Source organism: Anser brachyrhynchus, assembly GCF_964034855.1.
Source record: "Anser brachyrhynchus genome assembly, chromosome: 3".
NCBI classification, from domain to species: Eukaryota; Metazoa; Chordata; class Aves; order Anseriformes; family Anatidae; genus Anser; species Anser brachyrhynchus.
The window spans coordinates 38596669-38614671 of NC_137696.1; the positions used below are offsets into that span (position 1 = coordinate 38596669).

At 40.3% G+C, this 18003-nt stretch overlaps 2 protein-coding genes across 11 annotated transcripts in view; one reads left to right on the top strand and one right to left on the bottom strand.

The window, feature by feature from the left end:
• The window catches only part of LOC308193592 (uncharacterized protein), a 42690-nt gene extending 27131 nt beyond the window's left edge, over positions 1-15559 (top strand). The window contains exons 3-4 of one of the 2 annotated variants that reach the window (XM_080588451.1): positions 11652-11857; positions 13676-15559. In XM_080588451.1, the coding sequence (XP_080444577.1) occupies positions 11652-11857; positions 13676-13696 (227 nt within the window). In that variant the 3' untranslated portion in view covers positions 13697-15559. Of the gene's footprint in view, positions 1-11651 lie in introns of both variants that reach the window. The other variant, XM_080588450.1, reaches the window with a different exon arrangement.
• Positions 1-18003, bottom strand: part of LTBP1 (latent transforming growth factor beta binding protein 1) — a 203104-nt gene that overhangs the window by 177580 nt on the left and 7521 nt on the right. For all 9 annotated transcript variants that reach the window (XM_080588430.1, XM_080588429.1, XM_080588431.1 and 6 more), the window contains exon 3: positions 6723-7011. In XM_080588430.1, coding sequence (XP_080444556.1) covers positions 6723-7011 — 289 coding nt within the window. The remainder of the gene's footprint in view (positions 1-6722; positions 7012-18003) is intronic.

An 18003-nucleotide genomic window follows, 5' to 3' on the forward strand; every position in this document is an offset into this window, starting at 1 on the left:
CTACAGCTGTGTAGAGAAGGGAATGAAAATGACATGAAAATGAGTCCCATTAGCTTATTATTCTTACATGCTCCAAGTGAAACAGCTAGTTGAAATAAAGGTTTTAGTTCATCCGTGTCCTATATATCACTGTCATTGCGTAGTAGTTTGCTTTTAGGAACAAACGTCTCACTCCTTCTACCTGAGCAGGTTAAAAAGCATCCTGCAAGTATAGAATTATTGAATAGTTGTTTTGGTATCACAAACCATTGCTAATGGAGCCATCCTTTTTTAAAGGAAGAGTTTTGAATGCTTGGGAAGACTTTTGTCTTGGAAAGACAAAAGCGTTATCCCAACCTGAAATTTAACAAAGTAAACCCTCCTTATTGGAACTGAAAACGTGCTGTAATGCTACCCATGAAAAGCCACGCAGCGCCTCAGTCCCAGCAAGCTGCTGGGAAAAAAGTGAAGCTCTGCATATATTAAAACTCCAACAATTTTAGGGACTATTAAGCACTAAACCACATATTGTTTGCCAACATCTTTTAAAATACTTCCTTAATAAATGGAAAAGAATAATAGCAGCACAATTTCAAAAATTATGAAGTGGAAAAGCCACACTGAAAGATCACACACCAGTTTGCAACACAGCTACAAATAGCATTTAACTCCTCATTAAATCCACTTATTACGCATCCTCATGCAGACACTGAATGGCCAGGTGCATGGTTTTTCAGCTAGGAAAAAAATGTTAAAGCCACCAATCCAAACATTTGTGTTTATATTCCCATTTTCAACCAATCTGAAAGCATCAGTATAGTTTTCGAAATAATGATCTTTCCGGAAAAGCTGTGTTACAACAGCAGAGGCAATGACTTCTACACACACAGAGCATGCCTACATCGTTATGTCTGTATTTTGCTGTTGTGAACATTAATGTGAACATGTTCCAGTAGCACTCGAAGACAGTAACTCAGTGACAAGCTAATTTAAAAGTGAAGGCCACCTTGTGGAGTGCATTCAATTTGCTGGGATCATGGGAAGGAAGGGTACAACAACTCTCTCTCGAAATCAATGCGTCTTACAGGGCAATACAGACAAACAGCCTGCATATATGTTTTTCAAGTTGATTAGGAAAAAAACCTAATGACCTATGAATACCTCAGTACACTGCAGTTCCCTACGGCAGGCCTCTTGTTACAAGCATTATTCAAAGACACCTCAGAATCCATTCCAAATAGCTCACGATGGAAAACTAACTTTCCTGATTCTCCCTGGAGCCACCTAGCATTAATGAACCTATAACAAGTGCAGGAGTACATTACTTTTTAGAAGCCTACACTAAAGGGATGCAGCCATCAGCTTACCACTGAAGACAGACCACCAGTTTTCCACCTCTCTGTGACACAAATAGTGGGCTCAAGAACTGATGGACAAACCTCACCTCTGACCCCTGGAGTTAAATTTTGACGCCTGAGAAGCAGAAGTTCCCCGATGTTGCAAAGCACATGGTGCTGATCCTATCTCAGCATTTAGATACTCTTTTCTTGGAATAAAACCTACAGGACTGGGCTGTAGGAGCAGAACCTAGTAGCCTGGCTCTGAAGGCAAAGGTAAAAGTCTGCAATTGCACCTCAAACAGCATAGTTGTTGCTCACTCTTAACCAAGGATTTGTTCAGGCCCTTCTGTATACTCAATATCCTCAAGTATGCACTTAGGTGTATCAGTCCTAAGTGCACACACACATGAATGTGCCTAAGTGCACAGATTAAAACCCAAGTTGCACCAAGGAAAAAAAGCAGCTTTAAGAATATTCATATGGAATATCTTCCCTCGAAGGAAAAAAATTGATTTTCCAAGATGTCATCATTGGAATTATAGTCCAGTTCCTTCCAGATCCTCTGTGTTCCCTGAGAGAAGAGATGGTCTCTTCTCCTGAAGAAAGAAGATAGGGTATCATACAATTTCTTGGCTTTGAAGGGAATCAGGGTCACCAACAGAGAATAAAAACAACCGAAGTACAACTTCCAGAAGTTAAGAAGCCATCACAGATTTTCTAGTTTTAGCTTAGCTTAAAGTTGGGTTATTTTGGTTTGTTTACTTAGGTTTTGTTTGAATTCTATGATGAGATGGCTAGTTCAGTGCACGGAAGAAGTGTGATGGATGCTTTTAAGCCAGACATTAGCAAGGGCTTTAATAGCCTTCTGTTAGATTGTAGAATCTTTCTTACTTTCTAACTATTTTTCTTGGAGAAAAATTGGTGAAACACGGATAATTGGATTATAAAGCAGGTGAAAAACTGCCTGGACTGCCTGGCTGTATGGATGGTAATCAGTCATATGAAGTCCAACTTGCAGGAGGTTAAGTAACTAGGCATTTTCCTGAAAAGATCAATACTGGGACTGATATTGTTCAACTTTTTTTTTTCCCCTTGTCTAGGGGAAATGAATAGTCTCAGCAAGTATGCAGACAATTCCAGTGTGGAGGAGTTGGCTGTTATACCAGAGGGCTGAAGGATTTTGACAGGTTGGAAAAATGGGCTTGCAATCTCAAAAGCAAACACGAAGTCCTGTATCTGAAATGCATCAACCATGTGTAAAAGCACAGGTTTGGTGTTGAAATGACTGGAAAGCATCCCCAAAGAAAAGGATCTGAGGTTCTGTTCAACAAGCTCAACAAGTCATCAGCACACCCCTGAAGCAAAGAACACCAATCATAGTGTGATAGCAACAGCATAGCTAGCAGGTCAAGGGACTTGTTATTCCCCTCTATTTGGCCTTTTTGAGACTGCATCTCAAGTACTATATCCAGCTTCGGGCTTCCCAAATTAAGAAAGATACCGACATAATGAGGCGAGTCCAGCACGCTGCATGAGCTGTATTTGAGCTGCATTTGTTCATTGCTGCATTGATTTCAGTAGGGTCACAACAGCATGGCCAATTCTCCTCTCAGGTTTGTTTGTGTTTTTTTTTTATTCTAAATTCACACTAATCTCACATTTATCCCTATTCAATTAGTAAGGATTAAGGAACTATTGGAAGAAAATATTATGTTCTTGAACAGAAGGAAAAAAGTAATACACAGGTTGATCAGATTCACTAAAGTTAACAAGTGATCTGCTTGCCTGTAAAAACATGGCCAAGAACACAGTTTTGGAGGGGAGCTCCTAGGAAGCACTGACAGGTGCATTAGACACACTGGTAATCCCAATTCTGTCACCTAAAGGCTGTGAATCCACCTCTCCTCCTTTGATGACCTTCGCTTTGCCCAGTACAAAAGCAAACTTTCATATTTCATCAACAATTGCCTCCTGAAAGCTGCTGCTATTGCCTGAAGGAGCACTGCTGTGGCATTTAAGCATATTACTGAGCTTTGGCTGGTTGATGCTATACTTTCTGGTGACCATTTTCAAAACCGTAATGGAAAGCTTACTTCAAAAGAAAAAAAAAGGCATTATTTTCTACTCCCACAGCTGGTAAAAGCAGAAAATCAAGCCGTTGGTGCTATGCTGTTGCCAACATGTGAGAGAATGAGATGTGAAGGGAACACTTGGAGTTCCTGGAGAGCTATCACAGCAAGTCAGGACCAGAAAACACATCTGTTACTGAGATCAGAATTACCAACAGGTTCCAATAAGAAGCAGATTTTTGTTTCCAAGACATCACTTGTTTTCAATTACAGCCATCTACATCTTTTGCTAACATTCTTCCAAGATGAGACCTTGTACCTGACAACATCCATCCCCAGCTCCGGGCTATGACAGTGTCTGTGTGTTCTAAATCCAAGATATTCCAGGAAATTAATCTCTCTCCAGGTTTTCTTCTGTTTAGCACCCTGTTCTTCAAAAAGAGATCTCTGGGAAGAAATACGTCAACTTCCTCCTTCCCTAAATATCATTGCTACCATGATCCCACGAAAACACATAAGAACACATCTCAGTGACTGAAGTTAGGAAAGCTGCATTCATAAACAAAACAAAAGTTAGAGGATGGCAAAAGAGAAGCACTGTAGAGACAAGGACCTTCTCACAGGAGCTTATTTTGGTGTTCCAGGTTGGGTCCTGCACTGGCTCTCACCAGTCCTTGACAACTTAGCATAGCAGCAGCGCCCATATTAGCGTATCAACTGCACCAACAGTGGATAATTCCATTCCTGCCATAGCTTTTCCTAGGTTTCTAGGAATGGGAACAGGAAAAAGTCATTCCTACAAGATTTGAGCAGCCTTACACAACAGAAGAGATTATGAGACATCCAAAGGAGGAACTGAAACATGAACTAGCCTGTTTGCTCTGCACGAATGGTAGAGCCCTGACCTCACAAGGACCCTTTAGTCCTGTAAATTACCCTGGTAGTCCATGAGAACTACTGCTAGCACTGATTTCAATAGTTACATCTAAACATGCACCTTCTTCTTGTTTTATTCAACCACTTAGGTTTGTCAAACAGCTCATTTTCTCTCCATCTCCTGGTTCCTGTGTCTGGCTCTTGCTAAGGCTATAAGCTGGATTTCTCGTGACTACAAAGACTCAGTTACCCTTTCTCCCACTCTATTATTGAACTGTCTGAAAGTGATTTATCTTCATGTGATTTCAAAGACTAACAATCCCATTTACCTTAAAAAGCCTCCTTAAATCTAGGAGAAAATCCTTAGGCTAAGAAGGGTCACATTAACAAAGCCCACCTGGGTTTGCAGTGTTTGCGAAAGCATGCAGAGGCTCATTGGATAGTAGACAACGTGACTTTTTTCAGTCTGAAGTCAGTTCCTCTACATATGGGACATTGTCCCATGCAATCAGAAACAGACTTCGGTAAAGCATGGCACCCTTGCAAGTACCCTTTAGAAACACTTTGAGCATCAAAGCCTGGCGACCCACAGTAGCATGGAAAAATACCAGTTTATTGTCTTTTTTCATATGAAGGGAACCCTTTACCCGTGAACTCAGCTTTTCCAGGAATAATGGAAAACAAACAAGTCTTCCCTGGAACCATCCACAAGCCCCTTCCTTCTAAGGACAGTTTGAGTGGGTGAAAGAGGACAGATTTTTTTTCCCCAAGCAAGAACGGCCTTTTTCTTTTTAAAAAAAAGTTTTACTACCCAATTTGGAAAACTAGCGTTTCTTGCAATAGGAGGAAGAGCTCCTTGGGAATGCTTTTGTGTGGGGGAAGGAAGAAAGAGGCAGAAAGACATACAGTATACTCCACAGGAATCAGAACTGAAGAGATAGGAATTGCCTGGCCTCATTGTAATGATTTGCTCTATCGCACTTTGTGGGGCTAAGCACAGAAGCTAGGTGCTGAGGATTAGTAGTCCTGCTGGCCTGTATGGGAGGGAGCAGAGAAATCTGATTATTTTACTGGTAATTTCCCTTTCATATTAATCACTCTAATAACCCTGCTCACTGTGGGCTCAGAGTACTTCAAAATACTAAAACCGGGTGGCAATTTCTCTGTCCTTCAAGACTTTAAGTGTATTTGCTCTTAAAGCCCACTCTCCATCTTCTACATTTCTCAAAGAACCTATTGGCTTGGGGTTAAGAACTCTAACGGAACTCTAAATATTTAAGTTCCTCTTCCTATTACACACGAGATGCATGAACCATTAGTTTTTACTTATAACCTCACAGTTAGACAAACTAGGACACCACTAGAAGGAATCAGAAGGGTTTAGGAGGAAGGAACCCAACAGAGGTAAGCACCAGATATCACTGGCAGTGCCCAGTGACTTCTGTTCTCAGAAGCAGCTTGGAGAGGTGTGGCAAGATGTGCTTTGTTACCAGGAGCATGTAACTACTTAGGTGCAGTCTTGTATAATCCCACATTGCCCTTCTGGCTTCACTTTTTATAATTCTGGGCAAGTGAAATAACAGTTTATCTCCCAGTCGCAATAATCTTGCTCTTGAGGCTGGAAGAAAGATGGACTATATCCTGCTTACAGCTATCCAAAAGTGACATCTTCAGAGGGCAACACATTTTGCCTGACTTCACCTGAATCTGGAAGTACAGCAGCTGCTGCAGACACCTTAAAACTGTCCACTCAATTTGATCACCAGGCTTCTGTGCACCTCTCTCCCCCCACATTATGTGCAACCCTGGAACAAGTTAAGGTCAGACATATTAAAATAAGCAACATTATAGTTAGAGAAATTTCAGATTGATTTGAAGTATTTCATCTAATGAAAGTAATACTGAAGCCTGGAGGCAGAGGAAAAACTCTCCAACAATAGGTGTGTTTCTTTGCTTCCTATGATAGGCAGCTACAGACCTAAACCTCAAATGCAAGCAAACAGAAGTATCCATTGTAATAAAACTAAAAACATAACTAGGAAAAAAAGGGGGGTGGAGGGGGGTGGGACAAGTGTATTGATAGCAGAAGGGAGAACCCAGAACACATGCACAAAAGCTTACTCTCCCCATTTATGCAGTGTTGGATGCAGTGTTGGGAATTTGTTGTTGCTTAAACTCACGAAGTCAGCAGCGTAAATTAAGAATAACTCCTGTGAAATTAATATAGCACTGTTATTCTAAAAAAATAAGGCTGAATGATATTAAGGGATAATCTAAACAGGTGAGAAGGTCTGGCTCACAAGGAGCCATTTAAGTCTTAGAGTTAAAATAAAATGTTCTTTAAAAATCAGTGAAAGGTTCCAAGTGTGACTGTATGAAAACATTTGCAAGGAACAATATTTTATAAATCCAATATATTGGGCTTCTTGAAAAGCGAAAATAAACACGAAGCACTTACTGTGGTTGCATTTGCTGAGGTAATCCAACAGGAGGCTTCTGCTTAATGGTGAAAGCCATCTGAGTCATAGGGCCAACCTTTGGTGGGACCTGCACCTTTCGAGAGAAGGTCTGCTGGGCAGCCTGCTGGGGTATGGGCCATGGGGGAGCAACAGGGCTCCGGCCTTCAGTGGAAGACGTGTCTTGCATGACCGTGTCCTCACAGGAATTGCCTTTTGTTCCTGGCTTGCACACACAAAGCTGAGGTCGCAGGCACATCCCTCCATTTTGGCACGGTGGTGCACAGTTAGCTACGAAAAGACATTTTAAAAAGTACCTGTGAAACAAAGGATGATGGGAAATGCAAACCCACCCCACAATTAAAAAAAAGTGTTAATTGCTAGTGTTAATTGTAGTAATATTAACATTGCTAAGCTCCACAAAAGAGTTTGTAAGTTGGAACGGCTTTTACTGCTCTCCTACATAATACATGCACAACATTTGAACAGTTTAATAAAGTAAAATGTTGGTGAGCTAAAAAATAGGAAATGTGCAAGTTAACATCAAGAAATACAGCACTTTAAAATCTGTTAGTCTTCTGTACTCTTTCCCTGCATGCTGCCTCCCTATACTATAACAACCAAAACGCATACTGATGAAAAATAAAAAATAGGCAGATTATATAATTTTACTGCAGATCCACGATTGGATTCATTCTACTATTTAAAATCACAGATCCCTTATATGCACCTAGAAAGAATCATTACAGTCACACCAGAGATGACCAAAATGATGCAGAGGCATGAAACGATTCAACCCTTCCCCCTCTAAAGCCAAGATGCAATTCCCTCTGAAATTAACACCATAATAACAAAAAAAAAAAAAGGAAAAAGAAAAAGCAGACACACAAGCTGATCCTACAAAGACATAGCTATACCTAGGAGCTGCGACAGACAGGTGTTTGTGATTATCTTGCACTAGCTGCTGTATGCTCTTTTGTACCACCAGTGCAGAGGGACAAGTTTCTTCAAAAGACAATTCACTTTGAGATACCCAGCTTCACACAGGATTAGTTACGCTCTGTTTGTGTCGCTCTATCCACTGGCTACAGAGGGAGTCTGAATAATTAGCCTACTCTCAACAGCCATCTCCTAGATCTAGTTAAAACAGGATCAGTTCCATTCTGGATAAGCAAGAAATATTGAGAAGAAGCAAACCTTACAGACAAAATGAAAAAACGTAAAAGCAGCTGCTGATCATATGTGTACGTAATACTACGAAGGTTTGTGCCTCATTTCAGGATTTATTTTGGAAGTTTAATTTTACAATGCTATTATATTTAGAGAATGTTAAAATAACAAAGATAGCAAAACCAGTATCTTCTTATCCAGAGGATTAAATTTAATATCAAAATACAATTTGAATTAAAATATCAAAATTATTTTTTCATTTGTCTTAGAGATGGTATACAATGAAGCTTTTAAGAGAAGATATGCTGCTGAGCAACACACTTTGCCTCTTCAAACTGAGCATACCTCTAATGTTGTTACAGATCTTTTTACACAGACAAAACAATATGCCAGATCAAAAGCTAAAGGTTTTACTAAAATAAGTAACACCATATCATAAGCCATAACATATGATACTATACCATACTCAGGTATATCCAATTTCAAAGTAATTTAGAAAAAAGTACACAGCCCTGTTACAAATAAATTCAAACTGGAGCACTTGGCACTTTAATCAAGTTTTTATACATGCATTTTTATACAAAGTACACATACAAGCACACATTAGAAAAAACTTGCAAGGGTGGAACTGTGTTAACTTGGTGCAACTTGTCAGCTGATAATACCAGCTGGTACAGATGTATCATGTATACCATCTGTGCACAGGGCACTAGAGTTACGTACACACAACTTCATTTACACGGTGTGCTCCTCACACGTAAACCCCTCTTCCATGTGCTGTTTAGCAGTTTATCTCCTCTTGAATGCTACTTGACTGAACTAGCTGAATTACATGTTGCACGTCTCCCTGGAAACAAGAAGTGGTCGTTTGCTTTTTTATATTTCTGATTATTTGGGGAGTGCATATTGCCTTTGACTGCCAGAAGGCTAAAAATTTTCACTGTAAATGTGAGAACGGATTTACAACAAGCATATGCTATAATATATAAACAAACATTTCCTTGCATCTTGCCTTTAAGACCTAGATTTTGCTACGAACAGTAAAAATTCACCCATGACTGAAATGGATTATATCTTTGGAAAACAGATTCTGAGACCTTAAATTCTAATGAAGTTTCATTGACCAAAGAAGTGGAGCAAAAGGGAATTTTTCATGAGCCGCAATTGAATAGTAACTACTGAAAAACCTGGGGAAAACAAAAACGCCAAAAAAAAAGAGCAAACTAGCTACCCTAAGCATTGTGATGCACCAGAAAGCCACGGAAGCTGGGGAAGCCAGAGTGCTACCTTTCCAGGGCTTGGAACCACACGAATGTTGAACACAGCCTTGGACACCCAGACACCCCTTGGATTTCCCTTATCCCAATCTACTGGTACTTGTTAAAAGGAAATACTTCAGGATAACTAAAGATTTAAGATCACAAGACCCTTTGAAAGATTTCTTTTCACACGCGGAAAAAGAAAGCACACATTCAGCAGGACCTCTTCAAAGCCCTTTTTAATGTGGCTCTTTGAAGGGAACACCTGTATTTCTAGTTATGTATGACTGAAGGCCAACCAGGCCACTCCAACACACCTCCTCCACAACTATGCATGAGGTCCCCTTTCAGGATTGCTCTGAAAAAAAAGACAAAAGGAAAAAAAGGAAAATAAATGTTCATCACTGGAAAAGAGCGCACAAGATCTCATTGCTGCTGGCTAACAGGTCTCTGCTATTCCTGGTGCCTAGATAAAAAGGAAGCAAAGAACGTGGGTGGCATCTCCTACTCCATGTAATATGAAAATAGCTGCATCAGCAACTTCTTTCTCTACTGCAGTGCAAAACATTGAAAACAGGCTGCTAAGTCTGACAGCTATACAGTGAAAACAACAACCTGCACCACATTTTAGGTCATTTCGTCTGCCAGGTTTTTGATGCGACTTTCTCTTTCTCAGTCTGGAGAGAAATATGCTACCAGATAGTGACAACACAGATATATATCTTCAAACAGAAATAACCAGGTAATACAAATCTAAGAGACGTGTTCATAAAGAATTATTCTTCATTGAGGACAGCACTACGATAAGAGGCTCTGGAGGGACTCTGATACCAGAACTGTGACCCCATCACCCTGGTCATCTGTAGGAACAGTGTAGAGATCACAGGGAAAGAGTTTGGGCACAGTCTGCAGTGCTTCAGAAAGAAAGAAATGTTTCTGCAAAAAATTAGTTTTAAAAGTCCCATTTTCACAACATGAAAACAGTTCATATTGAAAGCATATTTCCTGAGATTTAAGGACATGCATCCGTAAAGCCTACAGGCTTCTCAACAAGTTTCTTGAAATTAAACATATGATTAAGCTTGCGAGTCCATCTGCAATGGACAGTGTCAATTACAGATGAATTGGAATGAAATATCCAGTCTATCTCCTAATTCTCAAAACATGTGAAATAAAAATTTATAACTGCATAAAAGACAATTCTGAGAAAAATGCAGGGCCTTTTTTTTTTTTAAACTGTGGTTAGGAACCAAAGTTATGCTGCAGAAGCCTAACAAAACTTCTTAATCACTTACAAAATGAACCTAATGAGTTTAAAACTATGCAGATGAAAGTAGAACCTGTTTTGGAATGACTTTTTAATTTTTTAATTTATTTTTTTAATCAGACTCAAAGAGTTTTACTTCACTGACAGAACATAAGCAGAGTTTCTCTTATTTAGATATATAAAGCATACAAAGCTCTCCAGGACAAACTGCATTACTCTAACATCTGGCATTATAACAAAACAAGCATCAGCAGGTCCAGCAAATATGTTAGACTCGGTTTGTCTCAAATGATGTGATCAGTGACAGCAGGTTGGAAAAGTGATCCATTAGTTCTTCACAACAATCGATCCTTTGATCAAAGTTCTTCATGAACATTGTATAACAGAAGATCACAAAATCAAGAAGAGGATCACATTTTTAGGAAAGAATTAAAATGAACATTTAATTGATACAATACAGCAGTTTATTTTTAAAAACGTTCAAGACAGCTGTAATGTGCCAAATGCATGACCTAATTATTTTGTTTGAAGACAACAATAATGGCACATCCAACTCAAAACACCATTATTTTCCATAAAGCTAAGCTTCCAAAAGCTGGAGTATGGAAGAATTAAGCTGAAAACTGAAAAATGGGCTGATACACCCCTGTTAAGAAGTAATAGGCTTAGTGCTGTGGTCACAACTACAAATTCAAAACTGAAGCTTAGCAAGATGCAAGCAATGAGACTGGCCTTACTGAGTCAGATCAAAGATGCACTTCATCTCTCTCCCCCATGGTTAGGGTGGCTACTTAAGGACGTGTATAAGAACTGGATGAGAAGCAGTAAAAGCTTCTACCATTACAGCCTTCGATGAGAGGCTCAGCAATTTCTGAGCAAGAGCACTGTTTTTGTGTTTAATAGCCCTCAACAGAATTTTCTGCCAGGAATTCACTGATCTGCTTTTTGAACCTGTTAGTTTCAGCAGCCAAAACTTCTTGTGCCAAGGAAGTTGGCCACTTCAGAAGGCTGGGCGCAGGCGACATAACTAACCTCACCTCACCTCCCATAGGCTTAACTTGAAGGAACACAGGGCTTCTTTGGGTTGTTGGTCTTTTTTTGTTTTGTTCTGTTTTTTCCTCAGGAGTTTTAAGGCCATGCAATTTGTACCTACTAAAAATAAAGGAAGTTTGACCCATACGCAGCAGAATTAGTAAATGCCTACTTGTTAACATTCTTGCTTTTTCTTCTCCCAGTGCGGCAAGCCCCACCTGCCTGCCATGGTATGGTCATGGACAACAGACTTCTCGTTGTGTGGTTACATCGCAGCAACTGCTGCACCACGGGTGCACGCCCATGGATCAGCAAGCGACTCTCCACAGAGTGTAGTTATGGAGTTTTGCCTTCTTTTTCATCTGGTAACAGCACTAACCACCAGTTCCTGGCAAAAACATCAGCAAAGGTAATGGTGCAACAGCACAACGATTACTTTAAGTTACCCCAATGGCACTTCTAGAAGAGACTTGCGTAGGGATCTTTTCCGATAAACAGAAAATGATCCAGAGCAATTTCAGAAGAGTAGCACACGTCCAACATCACATATACTCTTGTGCATGTGACAACACCTTTTAGATATGTATCAAGGACTTTTTTTTTTAGGGGAAATCATACCTGCAGAGACACCCTGTTCTAAATCCCTTCATAACGTGACTGAGTCATGCACACAGCAACCAACAGTGACTAACAGGCTGCTGTTGTTTAACCAGCCCGTTTCATATTGCTCAGCTCTCTCTCAGAGTTGCAATATACTCATCCTGCTCCCCCGTGGATAGTTTTATTATAAGCTGATTGTTCTCTGAACAAAGCTTTTATCCATCTTAGCATTTCTTTATTGTCTTTGATACACCGTTGCATTTCATTTGTTCTCAGAGTTTCTACAACAGCAAAACTTGAGTTAGAGATGTTAAGTCCCAGAGGCCATTTAGGAATTGCCCATCTTGACCATCCCTGATGGGGCCAAAGCGTTCCAGCTCTTCCTCAACACAAAGAGTGCTATGCAAATACAAACCAAGTCTAAGTTGTGAGCTGTATTGAGTTTATCAGGTAGCAAGCTGTTTGAGTCAGTAAGGATGCAGATGAACCGTGGAAAAACTGCAGAAAGACTTTACACCTCAAGCAATTAGGCAGTAAAATTGCAGATAACATTCAGTGTAGATAAATGTGAACACACTGGGGAAAAGCAATCCTAACTTCACGCTAAATTGCTGATCTTCAAGCGGACCACTACCACTCTCAAATGAACTGTTGTCAGTAGCTCCATAAAAACATCAGCTCATTGCTCAGACACAATGAAAAAAAACACAAGTATTAAGAATTGCTGGATAAGGAGTCAGGAGTAACAACACAGAACAGCACTGTAAGGCCCCTTTGTACACGTGCACCCATAGCTCCCCCTACCTGGGCAGCTGCATACCATTCTGGTGCTTTCATCTTGAAAAGGATTTCCTGGCAGGAGAATCCAGGAAAGGTTGTTGGAAGGGCAACTGGGATGATCAAAGGTGGGAAACAGCTTTTTTGTGTGAGCCATGCCAAGGTTCCCCAGAGCTCTTCAGTACAGAAAACAAAGTATGGCAAAATGCTGCAAACTCTTAAGTAACAGAAAAAAAAAGTGAACATCAACTCTTCTGTCTTAAGAGCACCATGCAGACACAGCTAGCGACAGGTTCAACGTGGCACACGTGGCAGAGAGGGGGGCGATTAACCCCAGGTACTAGGATCACTTTGAAGTTCCTGAATCACCAGATGCTGGAAGCACTTTTCTGTGAAATTATCCCAAAACGCTCATCCCTTTGTGCATTTCTCCCTAATGACCTACTGCTTGCTGCCATCACAGACAGCATACTGGGCTATAGGGGCACCTATCAGGCCTGGTATGGCTGTATTTGTGACATTCTCTGAGAAAAACAAGCATAAAACAACAACACTACCCTGAGGCTTCAAGTTTAGAAGACCTTTCCAACACATCTGCATGTAGTATTTTGTACTGATTTACACATATGCACTTTTCAGGGCATGCATTCACATCATTTTGGTTAAAAAATATACAAATATTTGCAGGACCAAGACCTAAAATGTAAGGTTTATAACAGCTTGAAAATACGTTGTCATGGAATGTACTAAAACTTAATAAATTAAGCAAAATTTTGTATACTAAATCAGTAAGTATGAAAACTTCAACATGTTCTAATATTTTATCCGAATCTTTTTAATACCTTTCTAGATAATCAAAACAAAGGTATAAGTCCATTTGCCATGAAGAAACTTCTATATGGAATTCCTGACAATTCTCAGACTGAGATCATTAAGCCTTCCCATATAGATGCTCATCACTTGGATTTCACATTAATTTTGTTATCTTCTTCACTTGAAAGAATTAAAGAAGAATAATTTTGGAAGAATTAGTCATTTGGAGAACTAAATTTAGAGAAAAGTACTTTCTAATGAGAAACTCGCAATAAACAATTTAAATGATCCCAAAAGCTTCTTGCAGATCTTTTTGCCTCAGCTCCACCTTTAAGGATCTCCTTTATCAAGCAAGTACTGTTGGTTTGTACTTAAAACATTTGTCGTGATCATTCCTGAGTATCTAATAATTTCATACAATGTTTACACTACAATGAACAGTGTTGCACATCTAGTGAGCCCATCCAGTAGATCCTTCCTTTCTGTTTGAACATAAATTTTAATGTACGGTTGTTGCTTTTCTCCCCTTCTTAACCACACATAGTTAAGCATCAATTTAAGCAGAAAGCACCAACTTCCAACAGCTTAAATTGCTGCAAACACTGGTTCTTTATGTATCATGGTCCATGCCGCCCATGACATATTGCTAATCCTTTATGGTTACGTTCAACATAGGAATAGGCTGTTAAATGCATAGCAAATACTGTCTCTTATTTCATTAATTCAAGATTACTATTCCTCAAGCACACAAGAAAACCAAACCTAAGTACATCTTGGTTGAGTGAGCATCCTAAATAAAAATTCGTGGTACAAAGGCACCTCCAACTCCTGCTGTGTTGAAAGACAGAGCGATGACCCCCCTACCGATACCAAAAGAAAGGCAGGGAAGGGCCCCTTCTCTCCTGAGAGGCTACGAGCTGGGGGTTCTGAATGGGAAGAGGCATTTTCCTGGCTCCCTCAGAGAAATCTGAATATGGTGCCGACATCCTGGAGAAGGGCAAAGTTTGTAATGGTTTCCTGTTCCCCCAGTCGCCCTAATGATTAGCTCACCACATACTTCTAGGCTTTTAATTCTGGATACCTCGTTGAGTCTTAAGTCTTTGTAAGTGTTGCAAAAATCAGGATTGAGGATGCGACACTGGAGACTAGAAACCCAAAAGCTAACTGAAGAAACATTTGGTGCTCACCACCTAGTGCTTTTCCAGGGATCTACTTCTGCATCTGAGTATCTCTCTTCAAACTTTTTTCAACAGCTGAATTTTAGCTGGAATACATCTAACATGTCTATACAGTCATGGAAGACAGAGGAGAGAGGCACTTGTGACCAAGGGTGAGACAGTGTTGTGAGAGCACCCTGTGAAAAGCTGAAATTACTTAATGCCATTTCTGCTGATTATTTTAGCTTCAAAAAGCCTGCACGACCTCTACATGACTAATGGAGGAAACATTATGACCATCTGTGTCTTCCTACACAGGAACTCTGTTCTTATCATAACTACATGGTCTTAGAGAAATTCTTTCCCTAAATATACTTCAAATAAAAGCATGCATCACATAGGAATTCATCACTGGTCCACTTCAAACATCTGATGCATTCCTATATTGACATGGATGACTACATAAACATGAACTCCATGAAAGGAGGGAAACAAAAAAAATGCCTCTGGCATAAATAGTGCTTTTAAAAAATCAAGTTTCTCTCCTAGCACAATGACCACATAACATACTATTACTTTCTATATATCTTCATACAACTACCTTTAAATGCTACAATACGTCAGAAATTTATGGCAACTATACTCAAATACTGCTGGAGCTAGGCTTTTGAAAAAGGGCACATTTTATCAATCATAAGAACACATTCTGCTAGTTGGTACTTGGCATTTTCATTGTGTTTACTGTTTATTGTATAAATTAAGTTAGACTGATCTCCTAAATTAGAATGATCTCCTAAAATCTAGGAGATCATTTTAAATATTTAATATTTTGAGATTGGAATTATACATATTCTGACAGTAGAAACAAAATTTAATTTCTCACATGCGATATACATCCTTCTTTAATTTCTGCATCAACAACAGCAAGAGATAATTCACTACAGAGTGGACTAAGCTAAAGAAAACAGAAGATTCACGTGTTAGATGCTGTTCTTGCCTGCTGGAGTGGTTAATGCTCCAGTCTGCAATCCTTTTAATTGTTTTAACCTCTCTCTCATTACACTGTTTATTCAATTTGTTACAAAATACTTTGTAAGAAATACACTGGAATTTGAATGAACCAACAGAAACTCAATAAAGAAACAATTGAAAAATTTTAACTGGATGCAGGATTCAGACAACTCAAGTGTTACAGAAAAGAAATACCAGAAAAGACTACTAATCATAACGGAGTAATTACGATGTTAAGAACAATAAAGTTTTTGTAAACCCAACCAATTCTCAATACAAGTTCACTGTGAAGTTGAGCTTCTTCAGAAATCCAGGTCTAAACTGCCACCTAGAAATAATAAAATAATTGACTTGGATTATGGAAAAAACAAGTCTTAATAAAGGACAAATCAATGCCCCTCTATCAGGGAGCAGCTCTCCAAAACCTTGGACTGATACAGAGATTACTGCCTGCTTTTCACAAAGAGAGCACAGCTGAGCAGAACTACTATTAGCTCTGTATTTAAATAAACATCTCTACTTGCTAACTCGAAATCCTTGTTCGCTTGTGTGCAGTGACAAACATGGAGAGGTACTGGCTCTTCCTGTAGTCAACGGAGAGGATCTGTTTTCTGGGAGTCAGTTAAGCTACACAAGGGAAATACAGATGCTTTTAAAAGCAGAACAAAAAAACTAAGGCAGAAAAAAACAAACCTATGCCAGTATCAGTCCACATCAGTTACTGGACAGCCTCACCTGCCAACATGAACCAGCCACTGGGCAGGGCAATGTCTGAACAAGGAGTCAGCTGAGGGCCAGCTGCATCCTTCTCCACCAACCTCCTAACTCCTAGGGGATCTGCGCCTGCTTTGAGGCAGGATCAGTCTCTAAAATGCAGCACTTCATAGTGGAGCCTGCAAAGGGACTAGGGGTGCTGCACCCAACCTCTTCCCAAGACCTGATGGAGTGCAGAACCCTACAGCTTGCTGCATCCACTCTTTTCTGAAGGCCAGGAGGCTTGCTGATCCCACAGGCTTTGCTGTGCTCCCACCTGCATGGGAGAGGGGGGACACTGAGGAGAATGCACGCTGCTGCCAGGAAGAGCAGCCCTACAGTATGAGTGCCGCTGTCTGGGAAATGGGACAAAAGAGACATGGGTGTTGAACGCAGGAACAGCTCCAGGCTGTACCACACGAGGGTGAGGTGAGTACTATAAGGGTCACTTGGCTGCCAGCACTGATGCTGTCCCGGCTTCGAGCAGAGCCAGGAGAGCACCGCAGCATCCACCACAGCGCTCACCCAGAGCCCGCACAGCTTTCTGCATCACTTCCAAACTACAGACACACTGAAAGTAAACACAGCTGACAAATCTGAAGGGGGAAAGAGGGGAAAAAGGAAACATAACCAGTTTTCTGGGCTCCCTCTGATAATATCTTAACAGAGAAAGCGTTCAAGACTTTTTGTCCACTGCAGATTTACCACAGCTGTACCGTATGTTCTGCTTCTTTGATAGCTGGCTGTAGCAGTTCGTGTCAACAAATCTGTTGTCTGCTCCAGTACAGCAGCACAAACCCTACAGAAATGTCTTTGAAGGTTCTTTTTTCTGTGCATTTTTTGTTGTGGGTTTGGTTTCCTTTTAATCTACACACACATAGTACTTGTATAAAAAAGATAGAAGCCATAATATCATCATAACCTCCTTTGCTCCCAGTAAAATAACACCTGGGTCACGAAGAAAACAGTAGGTGGGTTTCTCCTCCCACTCCTGCATGTGGCTGGGAGCCCCATGCCTGCGCCAGGCTTTAGCTTGCACCGGGATCCTCTTGTGAAGCAAGTCCAATCAGTCACACTTGCTGAGGTTTTACTCACATTGTGGGGCCTTCTTAAAGCACAGGCACTATGTATATTTTAGATCCTGACAAAATATACTTGGAAAAAGAAATCTAAACAGCTACATCAAAAGAGTGAATGCTCCAAGAATGCACCTAATGAAATTCAGCCTCCTAGCGGCGCTTACTCCATGAGAACAGTCTACACCTACTCCAAAATAAATACTAAACCCAGAAACAGGTATACCATGGGCCTTGGGTCATCAAAAGCAAGGGTTCCAGCCTGCAGATCTGCTCCCATTAGTCCACGCTGCTCGCTCACATAGACAAAGCCAGCGATGGTAGGAATCCGGAACCTCCCTTTCTTTCCTCCTTCCCAAGGACAGTAA